A 20,030-nucleotide genomic window follows, 5' to 3' on the forward strand; every position below is an offset into this window, starting at 1 on the left:
TTCTCAATTTAAGCGTCGATTTTGACGAATTTTTAAATGAAAGTTAGAAATGCGCTGTGACGTCCCAAATCTGTGTGCAATGGGTGTGCAGTAGAGCAATGGGACAGCCTGACACCACGTGCAGACTGTGAGACAAGAAACGTCACCCCCGTATTGCTATTTACTATTTGAAAAGTGTTGATAATAACCTTCCGTCATCAGCAATTTTGCTCTTATCACATTTATAGAAATGACAAAAGTCACCGAGCACCTTGAGAAACAGCTGGCAGAGAACAGAGTGAAGCAGGAAGAGGCTAGAAGGGCACGTGAAGAAGGTATGCTCATAGTTTCAGATAACTTATTAAAAACACTTTTTTGCAGAAAAACAAAGAAGTGACAATGCCTTCAACAATGCTGAGCGAGCTTTTGAAAGAAAATTGGAAGAGCAGCGAAAGGAAAATCAAGAAAATCAAAAGTAAGGCGAGAAGATTGTATTTTTCGAATCAGCAAACTTCAGAGAATTGGAACTTGAAATGGACAACTCGAGATTGAAGCATGAGATGCTTTACAGAGAAAAACAAAAAGAGCATGAAGATGTAATGGGAGCAATGAGAAATGCCAGCTCTGCAGAGAGGTCGGCTGCAGCTAACATGCATGAAAAAGAGGTATTAAGTATTTTATCGCCTATGTCGTCTGCGGCTTTTAGCAACACTTATAAAGGAAAACAACTTCTGTGATCCCATACCTACGTTTTTTTGGTTTGAGAAAAAATATGCGGTTTTTCTAACACTGGTTATTTCATGTCTATATTCATATAGTTAATCAAAACATAAAAGTGGCATTCCTAGAAATTAGAAACTCAGTATAAGAAGCCGAACAAAGCTTGAGAAGTATTCCTGATCGATGCACCATGCTCAAAACTAGACTTACCCGAGCACTGTACCTCTAACAGCATAACATGTAACTCTATTACATACGTGTTCAATTTATAAAATCTATAGCAAAGCTAACATCGTAAACTATAACCCTCCACTTTCTAGCTGAACCTGCTGAGAAAAACCCACGAATCTGAGATGAAAAACTGCGAGGTGCAAATGGAGGCGATCAGACAGAAGGGTGAACGTGAAGTACGGGATGTAGAAGATCAAATGGCAAAACTTCATCTAGAAAGAGGTGCGGAGCTTGACAAGCACCACAAGAAGATGTTGAAGATGGTGGAGAAAAGCCATGAAGATTGCACTAGGGAGAAGGTCAAGCAGCATGCTTTGAAAATGCTTGAAATGAAGAATGAGGGGTGAGCATCGGAAGTTTTCAGGATTTTTTCTTGATGGTTTTGAACTTAAAAAATTTTCAGCCAGCGGAAGGCGATCGAGCACAAAATTGTAATGGAGAAACTCGAGCAGGCGCGAGGGATGAGCCAACGTCTTGCAGTGAATGAAGCGAACAGGGAGGTTTACAGATTGTTCATGGCAATCATGGAACCTGTGAATGAAGCAAGGAGTAATTTGGGAGATATCAAAGCTTTGGTGATTCTTATAAATTTTAAGTTGAAAGAGGATTTTGCACAAATATATTAAAGGAGGTGTAGTCGAATGTTTTATTGCTTTATTGAAATCAAAATTGTTTAAAAACACCACATAACTTAATGCAACATCTTGAAAACCTCTCATTAAAAAAAATATGGCCTAAATTTAGTTAAAATTTGAAATTTGATCAACTTGCCAATGTTACAGCGGCTGGAAACTAACTTTTTTGAAGCCAACGTTTTCAACTTGAAAAATAAAAAAATAGTGATACTTTCGGGAGTTATTCTTTAATCTTCAGTGCGACAACAATGGTGAAGATTACGAGGATTCCGATACAGCCTGCGCTGAATATTATTCTTCCGGAATCGGAAATTCCAGGTCGATATTTGATATTCGTACGAACGCATTCCGCGATTTTGTTCTAAATCAACCGAATTGCGATCACGAACTAGTGATAGCGTGTCAAGTGAGTGATTATTTCTTAATTTCCCTTATTCCCCCAAAAATTTCTACATTCAAAATTTCAGACTGCCATAAACTCCATGAAAAAGCCCATGGAATCCACCACAATCCGTTCGGCATGTACGACGTTGCCAAGATTTATGGGAGAGCAAAGGCATTTGCGTATCACCGCAATTTTACAGAACATTGATGACTTGACAAGCACGCTTGAGGCTATCAGCGACGATGTTCGACTGAATTTTGTGAGCTGGAAGCAACTGGAAATTGTAGAAGCGGTGGTTGAACAAAAGACGATAGAAAAGGAGTAATCGTGTTGAAAGTAAAATTGTTTCCAATTCGATTTCGGCCAATAATTCATACCTCAACATAAACAGAATTATCAGTTGTATGTAGTAAACTTGAAATTAACTGTAACTGCCTTAGTTTTGATTTGTATATTGTTAAAAAATCATGAATAAACTTTCATAACTGTGCACAGAAATCGAATACTTTATTTAAAAAAAAAACCGTATCAATCTTCAACAGCACCACTACAGCATGTAAAAAAGTTCCAAACTACTCTTCCCGATTGCTTTTTCAGCATGATTCTGTAGGGCAATTTCGAGAAGAATATCAACAGCTAATGAAGATAAGAAGGAGGTTTTCTCGCTGAGCATTTGAAAAGTTTCCAGCAAAGTTTCCTTATCAGAGCTCACAAGCTGGGTCAAACAATAAAACAATTGAATAATCAAATATTATTATTTGTGAAATCTAGATTTTTGAGTGATCTAGATTTTCTAGCTAGACGTTCCAAGATATTCTAGGAAGTACCTCAGATTGCTTTGAGGCGATTTGAATACATACTTCTTTCATTCGTGGCGTTATTCAAACAAATTTCAGGGTTAGCAAGGTGCTGAAAAATATTTTCAATTCCTTAAGACATGTGGCAACAATTTCTACAGTTTCAATTTTTCTAAGGAAACTTGATTATTACTTTTTGAAAAGTGTCACTAAAATATTTGTCCTTGCTAGTTGTAACTTCAAATATTATATAAACAACTTTTATCAATATTCCATTACATTTCAGTATTACTTTGGTTTTCCTTCTTTTTAGAATACGTAACATAATGTCTTGATTAATCTTTTTTTGTTCCGAATTTTTAAAATTTTAGGACGACCCAAAAAAATAATAAAATGGGTGACGCGGCCTACTACCGCGCTGTGGAAGCTTCTGAACGACGGTTGAGCGAACTTCGGGCTGCTAATCGAGAAAGTGTTAGGTACGTTTCGCGTTGAGGGCCATCAGTTCTGCTTGTTTCAGAAGAGTGCAAGACAAAATAACCAACGAGCAAACGCAACATCAGGCACGTATGGCGGAAAAAGAACAAAAGATCCATGATGACCAGTTACGGAATTCAAATTCCAACGTTGCGAAGAAGAATGCCGCAGATATATGATAAATAACCATGAATAAATTTTCATAACTGTACACTAAATTTGATTGCTTTATTACAACCCATTATCAATCTTCAATAGCACCAGTACAACATTCGAACAATTCCAAATTACTCTTCTCGATTGCGTTTACAACATGGTTTTGTAGGGCAATTTCGAGAAGAATGTCAACAGCTAATGAAGATAAAAAAGAAGTTTTCTCGCTGAGCATTTGAAAAGTTTCCAACAAAGTTTCCTCATCAGAGTTTACAAGCTGGCTCAAACATTCTCTGGCAGTACCAATATCGTCTAGAATTTGTGTAGAAATTTCTTTGTTTGTGCTGTCCTCCTCAACGTCGAGCCCATGCAGTCTTAATATGTTTTCTGCTGCTTCCGACAGATCATTCAAGCCATGATTCACCCGAGTTATGCCAATCTAGAATAAAGATATGATTTGTTTAAATTATATTTTTCCAACTGAACAGTTTTAAAATCAAATTTCAAACACTTATTCTTGAAAAAATCTGACAATTTTGTGAGAGATCAATGTCAGTAAAGAAGTAGTGTTACCTGTCGGTTCCTAGCCCTTGTCAATGTCTGTTCACCATCTTCATCTTGCAGAGAACCGATTGATTCGTTCAAAATCTCCATGGCATCTGACAACGAGCACCCCGCGCGTTTTGTTCGCTGCACGGCCCTGTTAAACTTGTTTTCAAGAATATCAGCTCTAACTGCTTTATCAAAGTTGGCTTTATCTATTTCAGATTTCTTCTCGATATTTTCCAGTTTTAATTGATGTTGTAGCTCGTGCTCTTGCATATCTTCTTCAAATGTTGATGTTAGTAAGATTTCCGAAAGAATTGTTTCTTGATGCTTTTCAACCATTTCTCGTTTCGTTAACTCGTGACGTTTGATTTCAGAGCGATGCTCTTCTTTGTCAATTTTCATCTGAAATGCTTCTTAAAATAGCTAATATTTTTAAAGTAGGGAAAAATGAAGCTGTAGGCATTCGGCCAGGCGGACCAGGTTCAACTAACCATCTCTTTTATTCCATCAATTGCAACCGAAAGAATTCCTTCGGCTAATTTAAAATCGATTCGTTTCATTTCTAAAGCATTCTTGTGAAATTCTCGTATCTTCCTCATCACAGATTGATGTTCTTTTCTCAATTCTTCTTTGCCTACTTTGAATTCTTCTTCAGCGGTTAGTATGAGATCTCGAATTATTTTCTCAATTCTATCTTTTTCGGCTTGAGCAGCAAGTTGTCTCTCGAGTTCACGTTGTCGGAGCTCCTGGAAAATCAATGGAACTTTTATACTCTAAATTGGGCGGAGGGAGGCTCTTCTCTATATGTAGTAAATGATTTGATTGATTTGATTTATTTTTTCAACATTAAGAGCCAAAAAGGTAATACATAAAAAAGTAGTACAATTTGAGGTTTAATGGGAAAAATAAATTTATAAAACGAGACAAACCCAGCAAGAGTTCATCTCGAGTGTGGGAAATGGGTGTGGTAAGAATGAGGAAACAGAAAAAAAAAGAATATAGAATAATGAAGAGAGAAAATGGACTAGAGATCACATATATTCAATACCGGGGAATGTGAAGATCTAGAAAATTAGAAAATTGGAAAGGAGAGAGGAAAACCGGGACGTTTTTGAAAAGATTATTCCAAATGGGAACCGTTTGGGCGAAAAAGTGAGCGGAGCAGCTGTCCTTTCTAACGAGAATCATAGGGTGCCTATTAGAGCTAGCGAATGAGACAAATTGATCAAGCCTAGGGAAGAAGGATTTGGAATTAAAAATTTTGAAATACGTTTGTCAGAAATAGTATTCACTATGTATTTAATATTTATTCAATTAAAAAAACAAACTCCAAAAGTGTTCCGAAATTCAAAAGCCTCTAGATTTCAGTTCATTTTTTCGGGTAAATTTGAATTCTTGATTTAAAAAAAATAAAAAGATTAACACTTAACTATTAACTTTTCAAGTTTGTCTTACAAGTGTATTCTTACCATTCTCAACGCATCTTCCAATCGCTGCAGAGCTTCAAGCCGTTCTTGCTCTCTTCTCCTCTCCCGATCATACTGCCGTCGTTCCTCCTCAGCCCGCCGTTCACTTTCTTCAAGATCTCTTCGTCGTTGCTCCTGATCGGCTCGAATCTGTGCACGTGCTCGATCTTCTCTCCTCCGCTGCTCACCGTCACTGCTGAATATTTCCTGAAATTATTATCATTATTTTTATTGTTATCATGTTTTCAATTAGACCATCATTTCAACTCATAGTCTAGATAAACCTGGATTTATCTACTGCAAAACTATGTAATTTGAGAACAACAAAATAAATCGTAATTATTGTCAAAAACTTACACCCATATTTGATTTCTAGTCCTCACCAAGAGATGCAACTGAGATCTGGATGGAAACAAATAGAACAAAATTTAGAAAGACACACTGAAAAGGAAGTTTCTTAAACTAGAAAACAATTGAAATTGGAAGTTGAAAAATAGCAATAAATTGCTAACCCAGAGAATCTATTCTGTTCTTATCGGTATTCACGCCAAGCGTCGTGTGGCAAAAACAACAATTAGCAATGGTTTCAAACATTTGGACTATGAGTTGAAAAAGTAATTGACATCAGAGATGACCGGCATTCGGAAAAAATTCAGAATTTTTTGGACAATTGTTTTTAGATTAAGATTTAGAAATTTCAATTCTGCACTGCGAAATTGAATGCATCTAGAATTAGCACGAAAAGTAAATAAATTTGGTTAGATAAATATATTGAGAAAACGAAAAATTATTTTGATCAGAAAAAGTATGACGCTTGGCAAGTTGGTAAAAATTCAGCAAATTCGGCAAACTTGCTATTTGCCGTTTTCAGCCGGAATTCGATTTGCAGAATAACAATTTCAGGCCTCCCTGATTAAAATATAACTCGGAACTGTCAAAAAGAAAGTTTTCGATCTCAAGAACTGGAACAACCAGCAAGTTTTTTTTGAGAAAAAAAAGAGAAAAAAAAATTTTATTACAAAAAAAAAAAAATCGAAAAGACAATCAATATGTTTATTTCTTATCCTCCAAAGATTCTTGAGCTTTTCTCTTTTCTGCAGTACTTTCAGTACCCTGAGCTAGTGTTTCAGTGTGTTTCTCAGATACGAGTTTTTCCTTATTGCTTCAACCATGGTATGATCGGTAATATCGTAGTTTAAAAAAACTGAGCAACTCTCTTGTAGTTTCACTATTTTGCTGCTGATTTTGGTAGCAATATACTGAAATATGAATACAAATTGTTTCAACTTGGGTTTAAAAACTATACAACATTTTCAAAAAATGTTGTCGTAACTAGGTTGAGAAATTTCAGAATTTTTCAGATGGTCACGTCCCCGACCCATTTTCGGAAAAAGTCTAGAATTGAGAAAACGTGTTTAAACGTTGTATCTCAAACTTGTTTGTATTGAAAAACGTATGTGTCTTTTTAAATTTGATAAAAATACAATAATTTTATAATTTTCAGCTTTTACACGTGATTTTTCGACAAAAATAATTTTTAAGTTTTTGACAACTTTCTTCTCACTTTTGAAAAATGGGTCGGGGTCGGGGACGTGACTTCGACCAAAAAAATGGGGCGACCCACTTTACAGGCCGCTAGCGTGGAGGAAGCACGCGCCTGTGTGGTTTCGTTTGGGTAAGAGCCGGTGAATTATGTATTCACCAGACAGGAACTTCTTTCGCTTAAACTGTTAAATGTTGGTTTGATTAGTACCAACAGAAAGAGATACTTTGCAGAACTTCTAAGAAATAGTAGTTTTTTGAGTAGCAGTCAATTTACCGAGCGTCGACTGAATATCTTACACGTGGGAACATAGTAAAAAATTCTTCGTGAAACAACAAACCTCACAAAGTCCAATATTGCTTTTCAATTCCGCTCGGTCACTTCCTCTAATTAGTTTGATTGTGTGACCCGCCGAAGAGTCGACTTCATCTGTAAGATCTCGTCCAGCGCTGACCATTCTGTGGACAGCAGCAATGAAAACATCTTCTTTTCTGTCTTTTCCTAGTTCTCCGTAGAAAAGACCCTTTGTTACCATATTCCGTTCTTTTAACGCAGCCATTCGTGAATCATGATCTATTTGATTTTTTCCATTACCCAACTTGATTTCATTGGTTCTCTGCGTTTCGTTCAAAACAATGGCGTTGTTCTCTTCCGCTGTCTTCAAGACTTTCAGTCCAAATTGTTTCTTCTCGTTAAGACTCTCCTTTTGAAATCGTGTGTTCTGAATTGAGAATAAGTTTGTATTTATAAAAATTGTAACTAATGTAAGGCTATTTTACTGTATATGGAAAAATGCATTTTGGGAGAATCGAGGATCAACTCACCTCCTTTTTCAACGCTTTGACGTTTGCAAGTATGATGTCCTCGCTGTGATTTTTTCTCTCCTGGGTCTGCTTCAGCATTTCTTGATCAATCTTCTCTCTCGTCAAAATTTCCTTGTTATCCGCATCTTTTTGGTTTTTTAATGCCTCATCGGATCTCTGCATTGCTTCAATTTGTTCTTTTTGATTTGATTTTACGAGTTCATCCTCCCTTCTGTTGCTCTCAGTTTTTGTCGCTTGAAGCTGTTCCACGGCTGTCTGAATTTTATAAATATATAATTACCCGTGTTCCTAATTCGTGGGTCGAGACAAAAATTTGTTTTGAAATTTCTACTTGTTTTGCACATGTTTTTTTTATAAAGTCACCTGTCTCTGTCTATCTGCGCGTTCTTCCTCGGCTCTTCTCTGCGATAGTTCGGAGCTTCTCAAGTCACTCATACGCTGACGATTGTACGCTTCTTTTCGTTCCTGAGCCTCATATCGTCTTTTTTGCTCTTCATACTCCCGCTGTGCTTGTACATCCCGTCGAGCTTGTGCTTCCTGTCCCGCTTGGAACTCCCGTTCTCTTTCCTCTTTCGCTTCCTGAAATATTTTTCTTGTTTTAGGAATAAAGAAATAGTCTCATACAGTGTCTGAGGGCGCATTCCCCATGCTTCCAGTACAATCTGAAAACTGAAACAGTTTTGAATTTCTCAATGGTTTCAACGAATATGGATGCTTACAAAATAACGAGAACTCGAATTCAAATCAGGACTAAAATCAAAACGTATTCTATGAGTTAATTATATTCAAAAAAAGCAACGCGGAAAACAAATGAAATGAAATTTCGTTCGATAATAAACCATATATCAGAAGTTTAAGGGTTAGGAAGATGATGAAATTTAATTTACATACTCCTCATTCCTTATACCAATTTTCTTATCTTGTTTCCTTTATAAAAATGCATTATATTCCTTATACTTATCGTCAAACAATTATTCACTTTTGCTACTTTTAAATGTGTTCTTAAAAACTCTTATCATACATCCATTTCAGTTTTGAGATCGTTCGATGGTCGTCGGCAAAATTATTGAAGTTTTCATGAAATTCTGCTGGTCTGGCAAGAATAGGGGTGCAAGACTATTAGAGACTGCAAGACTAATAGAGGAAATACGGTAGCCGAAAAATAGCCGCCCACCCCTGGTTAGCATGAAAAACGTGTCAGTAACAAATGAATTAAGAAGAAAACGCATTACATTGTTGCCGAAAAATTTGTTTCTAGCCAACCAAATAATCCAGGGGATCTATTCTTATACAAAATCGGGTCCGTACACCCACCCTATAACTATGGTCGAAGTCTTTTTTGCAGAGTAATCTAAAAAATGGAAATAAAACAACTGGATAATCAAAAATTAGAATTTGAAAATTTAGAAGTATCAAAAAAATCAAGAAAACAGTTTCATAGAGTGCATTGAGGCAATTTAAAGTTATACACACTTCTTTCGTTCGTGGCAGTATTTTAAAAAAATATTAGTGTTAGCAATATTATGAAAAACCTTTTCTATTCCTTATGACTCACCTATTCCTTATGACTTATGACTCAGCAACGACTTATACAGTTTCATTTATTATAAGGAATCCTCGATTATTCCATTTTGAAAAATGTCATTGCAATATTTGTTCTTGCTAATTGTAACTTCAAATATAAACAACTGTTACCAATATTCCATTCCATTCCAGCATTCATGCAACCGTCTTTTTAGTATTTTTAGAATATTTTACATAATTTTATTATTAATTTTTTTTTGCTTCAAAATTCTTAAAAAAATAATCTTTAAAATTTAAGACAAAACCCTCCATAGGTGCAAAAAAGAGAAAATGAGTGACACCGACTACTATCGAGAACTGGAAGCTTCTGAACAACGATTGAGCGATTCTCGGGCTGCTAATCGAGAAAGTATCAGGTACGTTTTGCTTTGAGGTCCACAACAGGGCTGTGCAGCGATTGTTTTTGAAAAAGCCGCACAAAACTTCTTATTTCAATATGATAATTTAACTTTTTTTAAATCCAAAATTAATATAGAAATGTAGAAAAAAGTTCGTTCCATCTTAAGAGAGCATTTATTTTTTTGGTTGTAAATCTTCAAAAATGTCTCAAATAGTGCCTGAAAGTTGCCGTTTGCCAAAAAAGTGACGCTTAACGGTTTTTCGGTAAACAACAACTTTAAAGCACTCTTTGAGGCATTTCTGCAGCTTTTCAACAAAAAATATTATTTTTTGATAGAACAAACATTTTTCAACGTTTCTATATTAATTTTGAGTTAAAAATTTGGATTATTATTTTTGAAATAAATAATTTTGTCTGTTTACCTTTAAAAAATGTTTCACAGCCCCACAACATCAGCAATACCAATTTCAGGACAGTGGAAGACAAAATATCTGATGAGCGAGAGAAGCATGTGGCACGAATGTCGGAAAAAGAGAAGAAACATCATGAAAACATGTTACGACTTACGAATTCCAGCGCTGCAGAGAGGAAATCCGCAGAGGAAGCACATAGGAAATCGGTATGATCGTTATTAACAAAGTTATGAATTTAGCGCTTGTAGTTTAAGGCACACGTTCTTTTTAGGTAAGACTTCAATTAATTTTAAAATGTATTTTCAAGTTGGGTAGGCAATCTAGGTTCTTACTAAATCTTATATAAAGGGATAGTAGCGCCAGTGAGAAGAATGTTAAAACATGCTCGTATGGTGTCAAAATGACCAAATATCATAATAAACCTTTTCAAACATTTTTTGAAGTTTTTTTTTCACTGTCTAAAAAGTGACAATTACTCAGGTTTTGCCACTTATAATTTTTGGAAATCGACTAAAAAAAAATTGTCCTTCATTTTTTATACTGCAATTTTGTTTTAATTATTCGTATTAAAATATTGTTGGGGTCGGAACAAGCGATATTGCTTTAGATTTCCTCAAAAGCTCATACTTTTCAAAATTTTGACTGGAAATTATAAAAATTATACAAATTTTTGGAGTGGCTTCTTATGATATTTGATCGTTTTGGATCATTTTAAGTGTATTTAGACAATTTCCCTACTGGCGCTACTCCACCATTAAAAAATCATTAAAAGGTATTAAAACTCGAATTCAATAACTTTAAACGAAGTTTGATCTCAATTTGTTTAACATTTGTGTACGCATTTCAATTTGGTCGGCATACAGCCTAGCTTTCTTTAAGACAGCAGACCCACTTCGAAGAAAGGTTTTTTGCGAATTCTGTAAAAAAATCACGCGCTTTGAGATTTAAAAATTACTTTTTTTAGGTTGAACAACTCAAAGAAAAACACAAAAACGAAACGGAAAAGTTAGAAACGCAAATAAAAGAAATAAAAGAGAAGGGAGAAGAAGATGTTAGAAAAGTTGAGCTGCAACGTGCAAATCTTGAAAAACAACGAACAGAAGCCCTTGACATCCATCTCGAAACGATGAAGGAACTCAATGAAAAAAAATTTGAAGAAATTAGACAACAGAGAAAAGAGCAAAATATCTTAAACGTGGAAGAGATGAAGGCGTTAAGGTAGGAGTTTCCTGATAGTGAGTACTTTTTGGTGTGAAATTCATCCAGTGTACAAATGCTGAAAAAAAATCAAAATTTTCAACTTTCAATTTGAATTTCCCGCTAGTTCAAACAAGCTTCGCAACTTCACCCATTGAAAATTACAATTTTTAGTACACGAAATGCGATTGAGCACGAAACTCAAATGGGACTTATTGATGATACACAAAACATGATCTTAAGCCGAGAAAGCAGACAATCGAGCTTGACCTTAATTGGACATATGATGAAAAGCATTGAAAGCGGTGATGCTATCTCAAGTCTTTTGCAAGAAATGAAAACTTATGTAAGCTTAGTAGTAACTGAAACTTCTTAATTAAAAAATTCAGTGTGAAAACAGAGATCAATACTCTCCAACTGACATTAAAATAATGAAGAACATTTCGGCCGACATTGGAAAACACAGAGCGAAATGCGACTTCCAAAGGCAACAGCTCATAAGTAAAATTAATCTGGAAAGTAACGCAGACCCCCAAGTGGTTGATGGCTGTTTTGTGAGTTTGCATTCTCGTATAAAATTTGAAAAAAAAGGTTATGATGGGCCAGTTACGGAAAAAATTGTAGAATTACGTGTTTGTCAGACTAATATGCCTTCGGCGCATTGTCATTCTCTCTCCTCTGTCGTGATTAAAATATTGGCTCGTAAGTTCAGAACTAGGCAAGACGGCCAACTTTTGCTCAAGTTCATTCTTGCCCACCTCTCACCCAAACTGACCCCACTGGGTAGAACATTGAGAGTTCGATCAAGATTGCCTGGCCCAATGTTGACTTTACTATTGCACCAACAATATCCAACGTTCTCCAAAATCTGAATATTTCAAATTCAGGAAATGTCAATGAAAATGAAATGTTGCGTGGAGTCGAGTGACCTCCGTTCAGTTTGTACAACGTTGCCCCTTCTTGCTGCACAACAGGAGCATGCCCGTATTAGTGGAATTATAAACAAAATCGGCAGTTTGACCGATAACCTGGATGCTATCAATGTAGAAATTAAGACAAAATCAATTCAATGGAGCCGACGTATAACAAATGCTTTGACGAATACAACAGGAAATTGATTGAAGAATATGAATAATTGCTTTACCACTATTTGCTGAAAAGGAACTTGTACGAGCTCACTTTTATGCATCCATATGAAATTAATTCCCCGGTCGACTTTTTTTTTAGTTGGCGGCATCCATTCTGCAGCCTGAGAGAAAACTTTAACTTTTTGAGAAACTGATCAGTTAATTATTATGAGGCTATTGTATCAGATGAGTAGATTAATTCCTACTTCAATTACTTAACTTGTTAGAATACAATTTGGAAAATGACACCAGCATAAAGTTATGTCCTCCGATTGTAGTTTGCCTTCAAGTTTAACCTGGTATAACATTTTTTGGTTAGAGGCCAAGCTCAAAGCCAAATCTAGTCATCTGATACAACATTTTCGAAATATTCATTTGAACTCCCTAAGAAATCAAGTTTTTTCCCAAGATGCCAAACGGATGCCGCACAGTTTTCTACTCTTTCTTTTCTTTTAATAATATAAAGTGTTGTGTTTTGTTTCATTTATAAAGCCGGCATCGGACAAAAATCTACTCGAGATTATTTTTGACTCTTCTTACTGAAAACAATGAGAGTTCAACAGTATTTTTCAACACTTTTTTCCACATATTTTGAAAAACTAGAAATTTTTCGAACTTACAAACTTACCATAGTAGATTTCTACTCTACGGCGATAAGCTTTTCCAATATGACTGTCAAGATTATACATTTTATTTCTTTACAACACAACGAAAAAGTTTGAATACTTTATTATAAGCCATTATAGAAAACCATTAATCTTCAACAGCACCACTACAGCATGTAAAAAAGTTCCAAACTACTATTTTCGATTGCGTTTACAGCATGGTTCTGTAGGGCAATCTCAAGAAGAATAACAACAGCTAATGAAGATAAGAAGGCAATTTTCATTTTTTGATCATTTGAAAATTTTCCAGCAAAGCGCCCTCATCGGAGCTCACAAGCTGATTGGCAGTACCGATATCTAGAATTCTTGTTGCAATTTCCACCATATTTGCACTGCGCTTCTACAACGTCGTGCCCTTGCAGTTTTAGTATAAGAGAATTGTCACGAAAAATTAGCAAACTTTATTTTAAAAATATCTGAAGAAAATAATAATTTATTTACAATTAACAAGCAAATTTTTGAGAAAAAAAAGAGAAAAAATACATTTATTATAACACAGTTGAAAAGACAATCAAGATGTTCATTTCTTGTCCTTCAAAGATGCTTGAACTTTGCCTTTTGCTGCAACACTCGAATGATCCTTTCCAGTGCCAAGAGCTAGTGTTTCTCTTTGTTTTCTTAGATACGTTTCTGCGTGATTGGTTTGAGTGACAGCTGGTATCAATTTAATCATCTTTTTCAGGCTCTCACTTTCGGCTTGAACGTTTTGGAATAGGTTTAGCGATTCGGTATTCGAATCGTTTGATAACAAAGCTTGAAATTGTGCTAAATGTTTTTGAATCTCCCGTGCAGACTCTTTAATCTCTTCAGCTTTTTTCTGCACTTGTTCAACCATGGAATGATCGGTGTTGTTGGAGTTTGAAATATCCAAGCAACTCTCTTGTAGTTTCACTATTTTGTCATTGATCATGGAAATAATATGCTGCAATGTATAAATTACATAAATGGTTGTAGTTTTTGTAACTTACTAGGGAACCGTCAGAAGGTGCCCATCGGACTTGCATATGAGACTTACGCCAGTCGATAGTGCATGTCTTAAAAGGGTTACTCGTGAATTTTTAGCGGCAAAACTCCAGAACCAAGCTCACGGCGGGCTCTCAAATATCCAAAAATAGCACTTTAACGAAACATTTCAGGGCCAATTTTCCAGTTTCACTTTGGTAGCTCATATCTCCGTAGATAATTTTTTTACAGAAAAGTCATCAACTGATAAGTTGTTGATATTGTTGTAACGAACAAGTTTGTAGTTGAAAATTTTTTACCAACAATTTTTTGTTTGAGATAAAACAGCGTGAAGTGCGGCAACTGCAGTTGTTATTTTTATGCTGCTAATCCGTTTCTAATGATTTTCTCGCAAACAAAACTGTTTTGGTAAAAAACTTACAAATACAAACTTGTTCTTTACATCAATATCAGCAACTTTTATGTTGATGACTTTTCTGTAAAAAATTTATCCGCGGAGATATGAGCTACCAAAGTGAATATGGAAAATTGCTTCGTTAGATCGTTAAAGTTCTTCCTTACTGTTTTTTTAAAGATCTTTGAGAGCCCGCCGTGAGCTTGGTTCTGGAGTTTTGCAGCTAAAGACTCACGAGTAACCGTTTTAATACATGCACTATCAAATGGCATAGGTCTCATATGCAAGTCCGATGGGCACCTTCTGACGGTTCCCTAGTTAGGTTCAAAAACAAAACAAAATTCGAAATTTTTGCATGTTCCTTCAAACTGGTCCAGTTAATTGGTTAAAAACAAGCTTTCGTAACTGAGAAGACGAAGGCTGAGATGACGAGAACATGTTTAGAGCGCATTTCAAAACTATGAGCTGGAGTAAGCTGTGTTTAGCGCTAGGTGGTCACCTCCGAAATCTGCTGGAAATTTCAACTGAGTTTTTTTACTGGCGTCTTACACCAATATTTTCTCCTTTACAAAAATATACTATGAAAAATCGGCAGTTTCTCCACTTTTTATTAACTGTTTTGAGTAGCAGTCAACATACCGAGCGTTGACTGAGTATGCATGGGACCGTAGTAAATAATTATCAGTGAAACAACAAACCTCACAAAGCTCAATATCGCCTTCCAAATCCGATCCTCCACTTCCGGTCGTTAGTTTGAATGTGTGATCCGCCAAAGAGTCGACTTTGCCTGTAACATCTCGTCCAGCGCTGATCATTCTCTTGACAACAGCAATGAAAACAGCTTCTTTTCTGTCTTTCTCCCGTTCTTGGTTGACGCACATCTTTGTTGCCATACTCCTTTCTTCTAGCTCATAAACTCGTGAATCATGATCTATTTGATTTTTTTCATTACCCAACTTGATTTCATTGGTTCTCTGCGTTTCGTTCAAAACAATGGCGTTGTTCTCTTCCGCTGTCTTCAAGACTTTCAGTCCAAATTGTTTCTTCTCGTTATGACACTCCTCTTGAAATCGGGTGTTCTGAATTTAAAAATAGTCTTATATTATGAAATTTTTCGCATTTCCATATGTAGTACCACGTGGACATATGCGTTTTGGGAAGAAGCTATGTAGGTTCAACTCACCTCCTCTTTCCGCGCTTTGACGTTTGAAAATATGCTCTCCTCGATGCGATTTTTATTCTGCTCGGTCTGTTTCCGCATTTCTTGATCAATCTTCTCCCTTGTCATCATTTCCTTATTATCCGCATCTTTTTGGTTTCTCAATGCCTCATCTGATCTTTGCATTGCTTCGTAATATTCTTTTTGATGTGATTTGACGAGTTCATCCTCTCTCTTATTGTTCTCAATTTTTGTCTCATGTAACTGTTTCACGGCTTCCTGAACTTGAACAATTGATGATTTACCCAGACAATTGTTTTATTATTAATTCTTACTGATTTTGCACATATCTTACTTATAAAATCACCTGTCTTTCTCTATCTGCGCGTTCTTCCTCGGCTCTTCTCTGCGATAGTTCGGAGCTTCTCAAGTCACTCATACGCTCACGATAGTACGCTTCTTTTCGTTCCTGAGCCTCATATCGTCTTTTTCGCTCTTCATACTCCCGTTGTGCTTGTGCTTGTGCTTCCTGTTGAGCTTATGCTTCCCGTTTAGCTTTTGCTTCTCGTTGAGCTTGGATCTCCCGGTTTTTTTGTATTCTCCTATCCTGAAATAACTTGTTTGTTTTGAAAATAAAGAGGTAATCCCATACCTTATGCCCAGTGACAACATTGACCATATCCTCTAAGAAGCCCAGCATTCCGAAGCAATCTGAAACTGTAAAATAAAAACCGACATCGTGAAGCCTACAATTTTTTTCAATTTAACAAAACATGTTTGCACTACGATACTGTACGATTCCGGTAGGGCCGGTAGAACTTATAGTTTGCTAGTGGACTTCAGATAATGCATGAAAAGTGAACTTGTGTATTTTCAAATTAATAGTAAGTATCTATAATGCACACCTGAACTCAAATATATATGAAACGTTTAGGTGTTAGCAATATACGCGTATGAGAAAAGTTGATGCCTCTTCCTTATGACATGTGGCAACAATTTATACAGTTTCACTTATTATAAGGAATTCACGATTCTTCCTTCTTGAAAATGTCATCAAAATGTTTTCTTGCTAACCATAACTACAAGTATATACAACTGTTATCAATATTCGTTTATTTATGAAGTTTGATGTTTTCAGACAACTTTGAATCTGATAAAGCATTAAAAAAATCAACTACAGCAGCTTTAAACAAATGTTGGTGTTAGCAATGCGATGAAAAAGGATTTCTATTCCTTATGGCATGTGGCAACGACTTATACAGTTTCATTAATTATAAGGAATCCTCGATTATATTTTTTGGAATCTGTCATTGCAATATTTGTTCTTGCTAATTGCAACTTCAAATATAAACAACTCTTATCAATGTTCCATTTCATTTCAGTATTCCTTCGGTTTTCCACATTTACAAACTATCTAACATAATTTTATTATTAATTTTTTTGTGGTACAGAATTTTCAAAATTTAGGACGACCACTCTATAGGTGCAGAAAAAGAAAATGAGTGAAGCGGCCTATTATCGCGAACTGGAAGCTTCTGAACGACGGTTGAGCGAACTTCGGGCTGCTAATCGAGAAAGTGTTAAGTACGTTTCGCGTTGAGGTCCAAAATAACAGTTCTGCGAGTTTCAGAAGAGTGCAAGACAAAATAACCGACGAGAAAACGCAACATCAGGCACGTATCGCGGAAAAAGAGAGAAAGCATCGTGAAAACATGTTACGACAATGGAATTCTAGCGTTGCGGAGAGGAATGCCGCTGAGGAAATACATAGGAAATCGGTATGATTGGAGGTTGGATCTGAAGTTGTATAAAATTCATTTAAGCTTTTTTTGATGAGGTTGGTGTACAGCCTAGCTTTCTTTAAGACAATAGGCCCCTTCGTCACAAGTCTATAGGTTGACCTCTCGCCACCTTTACTTCGAAGAAAGATTTTTAGCAACTTCTTTAAGAAAAACGTACGATTTGAAGCTTGAATGTTGAATTTTTAGGTTGAAAAATTCAACGAAGAACACAAAACCTATATGGCAAAGTTAGAAAAGCAACTAGAGAAAATAAACGAGAAGGGAGAACAAGATGTTAAAGAAGTTGAACAGCAACGTGTAAAACTTGAAGAACAACGAACAGAAGACCTTGTCAAGCATCACGAATCGATGGCGAACCTCAGTGAGAAAAAATACAAAGAAATTGAAAAACAAAGAGTAGAGCAACATATGTTGAAAATGGAAGAGTTGAATGCAAAAAGGTAAGGAGTGTTACCTCATGAGGTGTGAAATTTATCCAGGAATGCTAACCATAAAGAATTTTGTTATTTTCACAACTTTTTTGATTGTTTCAAAAAATTTTTCGATGAATCGACAAACGACAATATCGGCAATCGCCGAAATTTGTATAATTTTTGTTTATTTCTCTCTTTTAACAGAAAATTGAACCAAAACTTATATTTTTCGGGATTTACGGAAAAGTAAGAAAGTTTTGGAACAAAGTTCCACAAAAATTTCAATTTTTACACTGCTAAACTATCGATTCAAGTGAGCTTCGTAACCTCACATTTAAAAAATTTTTAAAGTGTTAACATTTTTTTTCAGTAAACAAAATACGAGTCTTTACCAAATTCAAATGAAAAACATTAATGATTCACACAACATGCAATTAAGCATAGAAAAGAGTAATGCTAGTTTGGCTGTCATTCAACATTCAGAGAGTTGCATTGAAAGCTTTAATGTGATCTTGGGTCTATTGAAAGATATGAAAGAGTTGGTAAGCTTAACTGTGGAGTAGCGCCAGTGGGGATTTTGTTTAAGTAAATTTATAATAATTCAAAACAACCGAATATCATATTAAAACACTCCAAAATGTTTTAGCTTTTTTCATAATTTCCTGCCAAAGTTTTGGCAAGTTGCCAAAATTTTGAAAAATATGAACTTTTGAAGAAATCAAAAGAAAAATTATGAGTGGCAAAAACTGAGTGATTGTCACTTTTTGACACCAAAAAATTTTCAAAAATTGTTTGAATTTTTTTCGTGATATTCGGTCATCTTGGCACCATATGAGTAGTTTTCAAGCAATTTAGCCACTGGCGCTACTCTACCTTTAATAGTAATTGAGAATTAAATAATTCATACAATAATTTAGAGCGAGAACAAAGATCACTACCTTCCTGCTGACTTGAAAAAAATAAAGTATACTTCGGACGAAATTGAAAAGCACAAATCTAAATTGGAATTTCGAAATCAACAGCTCGAAAGTAGTAGGACTCTGGAAATCAATGCAGACCCACGAGTGATTGGCGGATCTTCGGTGAGTTTGCATATTCGAAATATAAAATTTCAAAAAAAAACCGTGATGCTGGTTTAGTTGCGGAAATCTGCGCTGGAGAAGTGAGAGTGAGGTGGTATTTCAAATATGGTGCACGGTCTGTGTGTAACTGATTAAAATCCATCTCCATTTCAGAAATTGGGTAAGACAATAGGAATTATAATTATTGCCCCCAATGTTGGACAAGAAATATATCCAACAGCCACAAAAATCTAAACATTTAACATTAAGGAAATGTCAATCAAAGTGAAGCGATGCATAGAGTCAAGTGGCTTTCGTTCAGTGTGTACTTTGCCCAGTCTTGCTGCACAACAGGATCTTGCTCGTATTAGTACAATTATGGACAAAATCGACAGTTTGACCAATAAGATGGATGCTATTAGTGAAGAAGTTCAGCGCAATACAATTCAATGGCAACAAGATGGAAATTCGTCTATGAAGGCTTTGACGCATACCAACGGGAGTTGATTGTATATAAATAATTGCTTTATTGTTATTTCATAAAAAGGAAATTCTATGAGCTCACTTTTATGTGCCTCTATCTATTATAAATAAAATTCATGATATTCTCCGGTATACTTCCTAGTTTTCTAGTTCATGGCGATGCGACTTGGGCTGCTTTGGCAGCAGCCTCCGCAGCACTATAGAAATACAGTATCAATAATATCCCGTGACAATTTTCATAAAACTGAATATAAATTGGCTTGATGTTCCTAAAGGGCTGCGAAGGGCTGCGAGTATGAGCGTTTTCCTGAGGGGATGGTATCAGCTCCCTCGTAGTCATCGCAGCTCTGAGCAGCCCAACTTCATCCTATTTATCAGTCCTTCAGCACCATCAACCCAATTTTTATTCAGTTTTATGATACTGTGTTGCTAAAGGGCTGCGGGGGGTTGCTGCCCAAACAGCCCTAGATGCGGCATCCATTCTGCAACCTGAGAAAACACTTAATTTTAGGGCACTAATCAAGTTAGAAAAAACAATGGAAAAAGTGATGGGGTGAAGTTATGTCATCTGCTTGCCATTTGCCAATCGGTCTGGCAAACGGCAAACCAATCGAAAAACAACGAGGGTTCAACAATTGACAGTTTTTTCAACACTAAAGTTAAAATCTTT

The 20,030-nt window shown here is 35.8% G+C and overlaps 6 protein-coding genes, 1 non-coding gene and 1 pseudogene across 9 annotated transcripts; 5 read left to right on the forward strand and 3 right to left on the reverse strand.

Annotated features, from left to right (window-relative positions):
• The first annotated feature begins 227 nt into the window (after positions 1–227).
• On the forward strand, positions 228–2,442 carry pals-2 (Protein containing ALS2cr12 (ALS2CR12) signature). The gene is made up of 7 exons (NM_060894.3): positions 228–314; positions 361–454; positions 497–644; positions 1,020–1,273; positions 1,334–1,505; positions 1,804–1,971; positions 2,033–2,442. The coding sequence occupies exons 1-7, from the start codon at positions 230–232 to the stop codon at positions 2,273–2,275; spliced, it is 1,164 nt and encodes a 387-aa protein (NP_493295.1). The 5' UTR covers positions 228–229; the 3' UTR covers positions 2,276–2,442.
• A 670-nt stretch (positions 2,443–3,112) lies between these two features.
• Positions 3,113–3,430, forward strand: pals-10 (Protein containing ALS2cr12 (ALS2CR12) signature). The gene is made up of 2 exons (NM_001276636.4): positions 3,113–3,226; positions 3,268–3,430. The coding sequence occupies exons 1-2, from the start codon at positions 3,141–3,143 to the stop codon at positions 3,401–3,403; spliced, it is 222 nt and encodes a 73-aa protein (NP_001263565.1). The 5' UTR covers positions 3,113–3,140; the 3' UTR covers positions 3,404–3,430.
• Positions 3,431–3,468: 38 nt separating this feature from the next.
• Positions 3,469–5,755, reverse strand: pals-12 (Protein containing ALS2cr12 (ALS2CR12) signature; the record flags this gene model as incomplete). The annotated part of the gene is made up of 5 exons (NM_001047172.1): positions 3,469–3,816; positions 3,951–4,328; positions 4,418–4,672; positions 5,396–5,599; positions 5,750–5,755. 5 exons carry the CDS (start codon positions 5,753–5,755, stop codon positions 3,469–3,471), a joined length of 1,191 nt encoding a protein of 396 aa, NP_001040637.1.
• pals-3 (Protein containing ALS2cr12 (ALS2CR12) signature) lies at positions 3,469–10,165 on the reverse strand. Of its 2 annotated transcripts, NR_132565.1 has the most exons (8): positions 8,384–8,407; positions 8,123–8,338; positions 7,760–8,014; positions 7,276–7,656; positions 5,396–5,599; positions 4,418–4,672; positions 3,951–4,328; positions 3,469–3,816 (listed from the first exon to the last, which is right to left on the reverse strand). NR_132565.1 is itself a non-coding variant. In NM_060895.4 (6 exons), the coding sequence occupies exons 2-6, from the start codon at positions 8,405–8,407 to the stop codon at positions 6,511–6,513; spliced, it is 1,017 nt and encodes a 338-aa protein (NP_493296.2). In that variant the 5' UTR covers positions 8,408–8,421; positions 10,106–10,165; the 3' UTR covers positions 6,393–6,510. The 2 variants fall into 2 exon arrangements, 1 of the variants encoding a protein (NP_493296.2); NM_060895.4 differs by lacking the exons at positions 3,469–3,816; positions 3,951–4,328; positions 4,418–4,672; positions 5,396–5,599 and adding exons at positions 6,393–6,651; positions 10,106–10,165 and having other exon boundaries at positions 8,384–8,421.
• pals-4 (Protein containing ALS2cr12 (ALS2CR12) signature) lies at positions 9,464–12,411 on the forward strand (the record flags this gene model as incomplete). Its single annotated transcript, NM_060896.2, has 6 exons — positions 9,464–9,699; positions 10,155–10,302; positions 11,061–11,314; positions 11,468–11,639; positions 11,683–11,847; positions 12,181–12,411. Exons 1-6 carry the CDS (start codon positions 9,614–9,616, stop codon positions 12,409–12,411), a joined length of 1,056 nt encoding a protein of 351 aa, NP_493297.1. The 5' UTR covers positions 9,464–9,613.
• Positions 12,412–13,605: 1,194 nt separating this feature from the next.
• On the reverse strand, positions 13,606–16,301 carry C17H1.1 (annotated as a pseudogene). Its single transcript has 5 exons — positions 16,254–16,301; positions 15,969–16,208; positions 15,626–15,880; positions 15,141–15,521; positions 13,606–14,007 (listed from the first exon to the last, which is right to left on the reverse strand). Coding segments are annotated over exons 1-5 (1,326 nt in total).
• A 767-nt stretch (positions 16,302–17,068) lies between these two features.
• Positions 17,069–19,490, forward strand: pals-8 (Protein containing ALS2cr12 (ALS2CR12) signature). Its single transcript, NM_001025832.4, has 6 exons — positions 17,069–17,185; positions 17,232–17,379; positions 17,590–17,843; positions 18,187–18,358; positions 18,734–18,898; positions 19,148–19,490. The coding sequence occupies exons 1-6, from the start codon at positions 17,100–17,102 to the stop codon at positions 19,382–19,384; spliced, it is 1,062 nt and encodes a 353-aa protein (NP_001021003.1). The 5' UTR covers positions 17,069–17,099; the 3' UTR covers positions 19,385–19,490.
• On the forward strand, positions 18,277–18,297 carry 21ur-13937. Its single transcript, NR_050667.1, has one exon.
• Positions 19,491–20,030: the final 540 nt, after the last annotated feature.

Source organism: Caenorhabditis elegans, chromosome I (genome assembly GCF_000002985.6).
Source record: "Caenorhabditis elegans chromosome I".
Lineage (NCBI taxonomy): Eukaryota > Metazoa > Nematoda > Chromadorea > Rhabditida > Rhabditidae > Caenorhabditis > Caenorhabditis elegans.

Coding starts and splice junctions, on each gene's coding strand:
- pals-2 (NM_060894.3), top strand. CDS start 230: ATGACAAAAGTCACCGAGCACCTTGAGAAACAGCTGGCAGAGAACAGA. Junction 645..1,019: donor CTAACATGCATGAAAAAGAG/GTATTAAGTATT, acceptor TCCACTTTCTAG/CTGAACCTGCTGAGAAAAAC. Junction 1,274..1,333: donor CTTGAAATGAAGAATGAGGG/GTGAGCATCGGA, acceptor AAAAATTTTCAG/CCAGCGGAAGGCGATCGAGC.
- pals-10 (NM_001276636.4), top strand. CDS start 3,141: ATGGGTGACGCGGCCTACTACCGCGCTGTGGAAGCTTCTGAACGACGG. Junction 3,227..3,267: donor GCTAATCGAGAAAGTGTTAG/GTACGTTTCGCG, acceptor TGCTTGTTTCAG/AAGAGTGCAAGACAAAATAA.
- pals-3 (NM_060895.4), bottom strand. CDS start 8,407: ATGGGGAATGCGCCCTCAGACACT. Junction 8,339..8,383: donor GGAATGCGCCCTCAGACACT/GTATGAGACTAT, acceptor AAAATATTTCAG/GAAGCGAAAGAGGAAAGAGA. Junction 8,015..8,122: donor GCGCAGATAGACAGAGACAG/GTGACTTTATAA, acceptor TATAAAATTCAG/ACAGCCGTGGAACAGCTTCA.
- pals-8 (NM_001025832.4), top strand. CDS start 17,100: ATGAGTGAAGCGGCCTATTATCGCGAACTGGAAGCTTCTGAACGACGG. Junction 17,186..17,231: donor GCTAATCGAGAAAGTGTTAA/GTACGTTTCGCG, acceptor TGCGAGTTTCAG/AAGAGTGCAAGACAAAATAA. Junction 17,380..17,589: donor AGGAAATACATAGGAAATCG/GTATGATTGGAG, acceptor TTGAATTTTTAG/GTTGAAAAATTCAACGAAGA.